The sequence below is a fragment of the Lolium rigidum genome, chromosome 5, assembly GCF_022539505.1.
Source record: "Lolium rigidum isolate FL_2022 chromosome 5, APGP_CSIRO_Lrig_0.1, whole genome shotgun sequence".
Lineage (NCBI taxonomy): Eukaryota > Viridiplantae > Streptophyta > Magnoliopsida > Poales > Poaceae > Lolium > Lolium rigidum.
The window spans coordinates 177,310,204-177,317,806 of NC_061512.1; the positions used below are offsets into that span (position 1 = coordinate 177,310,204).

Genomic DNA, 7,603 nt, shown 5'->3' on the forward strand with positions numbered 1-7,603 from the left:
ATACTAGAGTGGGAAGGTTAGCCAGATCTGCGGGCAGCACAGGATAACTGGGAGTGTGCAACAATTCACCAACCGATGCATTATTATGCACTAAAGTTTGCAGAAAAGCTACATACTTTTTGGAATTTCCATGCTTATCTCTATTAAATATAGTACGTTAGATGATAGCGCCAAAAGCCAATAAAGAGTATTTTTCTAATTCATTCCCTGATTAGTTGTATGGCTGCATACGTGTATGGAGAGCTCTTGCACACACCGAGAGGCTTGCCACCATGTGCCTATATAAAGCCCCCCAATGCCTGCTTCTTCCTTCAAGAGTTTGAGCCAACACAGAGATACAACTCCTCCCCACAGCTCTCCCTTTCCCTCCTGAGGGATCTAGGGTTAGAGACAGAGAGGGAGAAGTTCCAAACAGCAGCAAGCTCTCAGCTCAGTGCGTGTTGATTCATTTTAGCAAGCTTGAAGTTTGCAACTTTTGTATCGCAATGGCTGGCCTATCCCTGGAGCACCCCTGGGCATTTGCTTTTGGCCTCCTAGGTAACACTCAGCACAAATTTGAGATGCATGCAGTATGCCCATGAATTGCTAGTACCTTTTGTTTTTCGTTTCACCACAAACATATGAATTCCTTTCTTACAGTTGGTGTAGTATGTAGCTACTTAGTGGGGTTGCACTTTGCGTCATCGATCACAACCAGTGCTTTGCAACATCTCTCTCTATATATCTATATCGCTACTGATCGATTAATTAGCCTAGTACTAGTACCGTATTGTGTAGTGACATCATAGTGCACCAATAACACAAATAAAAACAGCTCTAATACAGCAGCCTACGTACCTTTGTTTGCAAAAGAAGGCAAAGCTTAGGCAAAAAGATGCATCTGGCGTTATCGCAGCTTATCTTTTTTTTTTTCCAGAGTACGGCAACGGCTTAATCAAGTTTGCTAACTTTTGCAAACGGCTAATCTTGGCGCCTTTTTTTTGGCCTTGCAGGCAACGTGATCTCCTTCGCGAGCTACCTGGCCCCAATGTAAGCACAACTATATGATGTTTCTCATTCATCTGATCTGATCTTGTTAATATGTTAGCTCGCCGCATCCACAATTGTATCTATGACTAATTTTTATTGGAATCTGTGTGTGTAGACCGACGTTCTACCGTATATACAAAAGCAAGTCGACTGAGGGGTTCCAGTCGGTGCCGTACGTGGTGGCGCTGTTCAGCGCCATGCTGTGGATCTACTACGCGCTGGTAAAGTCTAACGAGAGCCTCCTCATCACCATCAACGCCGCTGGCTGCGTGATCGAGACGATCTACATCGTCATGTACCTGGCCTACGCTCCCAGGAAGGCAAAGCTCTTCACGGCCAAGATCCTGCTCCTCCTCAACGTCGGCGTCTTCGGGATCATCCTTCTCCTCACCCTCCTCCTCGCCAAGGGCGAGAAGCGCGTCGTCTCCCTCGGCTGGGTCTGCGTTGCCTTCTCCGTCAGCGTCTTCATCGCCCCGCTCAGCATCATCGTGAGTGTTCTGTCACCCTCAAACCTTATGAAAATCAGTAGCTAGCTAGCTTTGATGGATGTCGATCAAGATCAACTTACACTATTATTTTTGTCTGTTGCAGGGGCGTGTGATTAAGACGAGGAGCGTGGAGTACATGCCATTCTCCCTCTCCCTCTCGCTCACCCTCAGCGCGGTCGTCTGGTTCCTCTACGGACTCCTCATCAAGGACAAATACGTTGCGGTAATTAGACATTGAAATGATCTTAAAACTTTGCGCATGCATATACACAAGATCACTAGTAATCTATAGTTCACTACTGCTAACATCCTGTTTTTTTGCAGCTCCCCAACATTCTTGGCTTCACCTTCGGGCTGGTCCAGATGGGGCTCTACATGTTCTACATGAACGCGACGCCGGTGGTGGCCGAGGGGAAAGAGGGAAAGCAGGAGGGGAAACTGCCGGCGGAGGAGCACGTGGTGGTCAACATCGCCAAGCTCAGCGCGACCCCAGAGAGGAACTACGGCAACGAGGTGCACCCGGTGATGCAGATGGCCGCCAGGGCTGCCCCCGGGAGCTGCGCGGCGGATGTGGCGGCGCCGGAGAAGGGAGCTGCACTGGCCGTGGACGTTGCCCGTCCTGTCCAGGTGGTCGTCTAGATCCACGTACGCCTACGTCCGTGCATGGACCATGCACACACTATTATTTCCACAGGAGCAAACTGAAGGAGGACGACGGTATCCTTACTTAATTATCAATTAATCTCCCAACTAGCTAAGCCGTTGATGCTTGCTTGCATCAGTGGTGGAGCCTGAGGACGCGAGGGAAGTTATATTCCATATATGTATGTATAGGGTGATTATCCCTCTCCGTGTTGATTAGTGCTACTGTTGTACTATTCATTTCCATCGATCCATGATGTATTCCCAATTACATGTCCTAGCTTGTTCCTTTGTACCTGTAATTTGTGTTTTCTAATAAAAATGCGATCGATCTCTAACTATACACTAGTAGGAAAACCCTTATAGGCGAAGCTTAGTTCTGTGGCGCACCGTTTTGAGTGCGCCACAGAAACGTATTTTGTGGCGCACAAAGCTCGGTGCGCCACAGAAATAGCTTAATTTTGTGGCGCAGCAGCCGACCATGCGCCACAAAAACTTGGCGGGCCCCACAACCTGTCACCCCCAATTATCAGTGTACGTATTTCTGTGGTGCACGCGGCGCTCTGCGCCACAGAAATTACTGTTTCTGTGGCGCACTTGCTTTGGTGCGCCACGAAGTAGTTGATTCCGTGGCGCACTTGTTCCGGTGCGCCACGTAACTAAGGGAACTTAGCTATATCATCCCGTGCCCTCCCCGCCCACGCCTGTTCACCTCTGATCCGTACCGCGCGCCTCTTCCCTCTCCCCTCTCCTCACCGCGCGCCGCCATGGTCGTCGCCATCGCCGTCGCCGTCGCCGCCGCCTTCCTACGCGAGGGCCGCCTGCCGCCACGCTCCTCCCATCCCCGCCACCTGCAGCACAAGCTGCCGCTACGGCGAGGAGGGGCCGCCGCGAGGAGGGGCCGCCGTCGCGTCAAGGTGGAGGAGCCGCCGCGACCTCCACCCTTGCCGTCGTCGTCGGTGAGCTCCTCCACAACTGTTGTTGTCGTCGGTGAGCTCCCTCCCTCTTCCTCCCCTCCCCTCCCTCTTCCTCCCCCGCGCGAGCACAACGTGCTCGACGAAATGCTCGCTCTGGATGTATTGCTGCTGTTGCTCTGGATGCATTGCCCCTAATCGTTTTGCTTCATATGGTGTTCATATGCATTGCTGCTGCTGCTAGTGATGCTTATTGGAGTGTTCTATATGTTGTTCTGAACCTGTACAATGTGACAATGAAATTGTTCTGAACCGTACCTGTATATGGTGTTCATATGCATTGCTGCTGCTGCTAGTGATGCTTATAGAAAGATGCTTATATACTGTCTACTACTGACCGATTGCTTGCTAATAAGTAACACAAGGTTTTTCTTCTTTTTTCTGCCATCTTTAACTTGTGTGCGATGGCGTGTACACAGCCGTGGAAACAGGCAGGAGAGGGAAAGTCGCTTATACTAAGCGCGTGCGGTCCATAGGCACGTCACACGCACCCGACCAGCTTTGCTGTTTTAGAGCACACGTACGCGCCTCCTTTTACCTTTGCCTACTTTGGTAACGGCTCACGCTCTACCATGTGGCATACGTACAACTTCAGTTACTTCTATATGCTTTGGCGACAATACTTTGTGGGGAAACAAATAATAATTTTGCACCTACAAAATTGTTCTTATAGAATACTGCTCAGGCCTCATTCGGTGCCAATGTTTTTTGTTTTTGTTTTGAGGAATGTTTTGAGGGGTGTTTTGGGTGAAAACACCAACCACCCAAAACATACCCAAAACACTATAAAACCCCTTTCAGCCAAAACACTTGTTTGAAACACTGGTTTTACAAACTAGTGTTTTCAAGTGTATTCACCACAAATGGATAAAAAGACAATATTTTTGGACAAAACTAGATTTGTATCACAAATAAAAATCTGATCTTTTTAGCACACTATAAGAACATATCTCACATCGATAATACAAAAACATCAGTACCTGAATGTATCATCGCTTTAACACAAAAATTGATTTGACCATGCTTCTACAAGCATCAGTACAGAAATGTATGCATTTCAGCAACAAGATTATCTCTGGTCGATCGAGTGTGGACATCTCTTGATCTCACAGGCACATTATTGTGACATATATCAGGGCAACAGAAAAATTAGCTCATAAAATCCATAGTACTAGTAAACTATGAGCATAAGTGCGTGATGCAACCATATGTAAACCTCTGCCATCAAAACGGCCTACAGAGGTAGCTACTAGGCAGCAGATCATGTCCTACCTGCCAACCAACTTTACTTAACAATCATTCTAGCATGCAAAATAAGACTAATGCAAAAAAGATTTCTGAGTTCCATTTAGCGAAGGAAATGGTCTGTCGATGGAGTGTTGATATCTCTTGATCTCACCTTTTGGCAACTGGGCGCACACCGACCTGGATCATTAGAGGTTTTAATAAAATATTATCGCCGTCCAATTGTCATACAAAGTAACCGTACAAGCGGGAAATGCTGCAAATGGTACTAGACTCAGACAAGCATATCATGAAAGGTGATATATATATCTTACAAATATGGAATATGGACATACTAGGAAAATGAATCAACTAGCTACCCCTTAACATGTTAAGACTCAGGCCTCATGTCTAAATCAAATGGACTATCCACACCACAAGTTTGAAAAAATACTCAAAGTTTGCTAATTCTAGACGCGGATGTCCAGGAGAATAGGGAGCTTGCAGTTATACCAGGATGTCACCACCAAGATCAAGACAACAATGGGGGTGCCTTTCAGCAACCTTCCACATGATGCCGACCTCTCATGTAAATAAAACTAGAGGATAATCTAAATAAAAGGACCATCATTACAATGTACTAGGATCAACTTCAATGTTGAAATATATATAACTTTTTGCAGTCTATATTATAATTTCTAATTAATTTTTGGTAACAGTACAATCACTATTTACTGCTTGCATTCTCATGTTTGGGCAACCTCACTGATAGCTTCATTGAATTAGTTACACTGTGAAATTATCAAGAAGCGAGTACATGATCAGAAAAAAATTTCTACGCACACTGAACAAACAGTACACATGTATACTGTAAGTATTACCTCTGTTCGAAAATATAAGCCTTATTAGAAAGCTAATTCTGCTATCTAAAAATGCTTATATTAGGAACAGAGGTAGTAGCAAGCTATAGCTCCCTGTTTCAGTACACTGTAGGGTAAAATAATATACATTCTTAAGATTGACATGGTTCTTGTGTAGTAGTACCAAGCGTACATGTGGGAGGAAATTAAGCTGGACGAAGTCCAACTGGTGCCAAACTACTTGAAAGGCTCTTCTCTAAAACACACACTAGTATGGCATGTCTGGTATTTTCCCTAGCTATATACAAAATGATGAGCAATTCATGTTTTTTGATTGCCTTTTTTGAACCACCTTTGCCTTGATTTCAAGTCTAGGTCAAATCACTGGGTCAGGGGGACAAATGTGTTTTTCGTACTTGCGAGTTTATTTTGGGTCCCACAAATTGAGTGTAGCATCATCCCCCCTCCCTTCCCGACGCAGAAAAAGTGTTAGGCGAGTGGTAGAATGGCATGACCAACAAGTTTCGAGTAAAATTTTGAATATAACCAAAATGTATCAATCGATAGATGAGTTAACTAGGCCTCATGAAAAAAAAATACTGTCATGTAAATGAGTTAACTTGGCTTTTCTACCCTTGGATCCATAGGAAAGTTTGTACTAATACAGTATAATAATCACCCGAGTTATTACACCAACAGGTCTGTCACTTACGTGTGGTTCCCATGCGTGAGGTCTCACACTTTAGTGAGCACAAGTCACGTGCGGTAGGTAGGCAAAATCCTAGTCATCTTCTTTGTCAAGAGAAGACGCATCAAGACTCTCTCTCTCTCCAATTATCCACCTCCGCTGGTTGTCGGTTTTGGCAGGGTGTTTCTAGCTCAGCTCGGAGGCCATGGTGTGCAGGCTCTGTAGACATGGCGATTTGGTCGCGCCAAGTGGTTCGTCCCCGGTTGCGACAAGGATCAATCCGGGCGGTGGCTGTTAAGGACCCGATTGCATTTCATGCTTTCAGTATGAGGTCCTCCATGTAAAATTAAGGGATTTAGATGTAATTTCTTGTTTATTTTTTGTCCTGTTGTAAACTGTGCTCTGATGCGTATTGGCACTCTGTGTCCTTCAGGATCCTTTGGTTGTCCCTCTCTAAAAAAATCTCTCTCATTCTCGGCCTCGCTCGCAGCTCCTACGCACTGACAAACCCTGCACAACAGTCAACATCCCCCGAAAAAGGAGACACCATCTGCTGCCTAGTAGTACTCCGTAATAAAAAAGGTAAATAAATCGACCTACGGATTAAATCATTTTGAAATAGAGAAAGTAACATTTATTCATGCCTACGTTGTGAGCATGTTAATGTATGCATCATGCTTTAAAAATAAGTTAAAGAATATTCCTAAATATTAGACATTTATCTCAACATGCGAAGCATGTAAAAATAGGAACCCAACATATGAAGGATCCTAAAAAGAAATCTTTCATAATATTTGATATATTGTATGAGTTTACTTGGCTTTGTACACAAGTGAGTACTTGTCATGTAAAAATCCACACAAAATTTAGTGATCATGACCCATTTTTTTATAGACAATAATGTGCATATCGCCTTGAGAAAAATCTACATAATATACGGTGGAGCTGTGCAGGTTATCCACAAGGAAATTTCTTTATGGTTGACCTACAAGCTAGTGGATTATCCACAATCAATAGAAAATAATTTCTCTCTCCTTCCTCTCCCATGCATGAGGGTACACCACTAGCATATGTGGGTCCAATCTTAATGCTAAGGTTCACTTTATTCATACATAGTGGGAGACTTCACAAGATAAGTGAGACCCAACTTATGACTAGTAAAAATAGGAACCCAATGTATTAAAGATCATAAAAAGAACCTTTTCACAATATTTGGTATAGTGCACGAGTTTGCTTGGCTTGTACACAAGTGAGTAATACTTGTCATGCAAAAATCCACACCAAATTTAATTATCATGATCCATTTTTTTGCAGGCATTAATGTGCATATCGTATTGAGAAACATCTACAAAATACACAATGTAGTTGTGGAGGTTATCCACAATGAAATTTGTTTATGGTGACCTACAAGCGTGTGGATTCACTAGTAGAAAACCTCTCATCCATCTAAGCCATTGGTACCGGTTCCCTTACGAACCGGTACCAATGGGGCCATTTGTACCGGTTTGAGGGCTCAGGTGGGCGAGGAGCTTTGGTACCGGTTTGGGAGGGCTTTCGTACCGGTTCGTGTTAGGAACCGGTACGAAAGGTCTTTGGCCAAAATTCAGACGCGTGGTGGGGCCCGGGCTGGACCTTTGGTACCGGTTCGTAACACGAACCGGTACCAAAGGGTACCCAGCCATATCAAAATCGCCCAGA

The 7,603-nt window shown here is 44.7% G+C and overlaps 1 protein-coding gene across 1 annotated transcript; it reads left to right on the forward strand.

Moving 5' to 3' along the window:
- The first annotated feature begins 293 nt into the window (after positions 1–293).
- On the forward strand, positions 294–2,502 carry LOC124655542 (bidirectional sugar transporter SWEET13-like). Its single transcript, XM_047194418.1, has 5 exons — positions 294–537; positions 993–1,029; positions 1,145–1,517; positions 1,621–1,740; positions 1,842–2,502. The coding sequence occupies exons 1-5, from the start codon at positions 486–488 to the stop codon at positions 2,154–2,156; spliced, it is 897 nt and encodes a 298-aa protein (XP_047050374.1). The 5' UTR covers positions 294–485; the 3' UTR covers positions 2,157–2,502.
- The last annotated feature ends 5,101 nt before the right edge of the window (positions 2,503–7,603 follow it).

Coding starts and splice junctions, on each gene's coding strand:
- LOC124655542 (XM_047194418.1), top strand. CDS start 486: ATGGCTGGCCTATCCCTGGAGCACCCCTGGGCATTTGCTTTTGGCCTC. Junction 538..992: donor ATTTGCTTTTGGCCTCCTAG/GTAACACTCAGC, acceptor TTGGCCTTGCAG/GCAACGTGATCTCCTTCGCG. Junction 1,741..1,841: donor TCAAGGACAAATACGTTGCG/GTAATTAGACAT, acceptor GTTTTTTTGCAG/CTCCCCAACATTCTTGGCTT.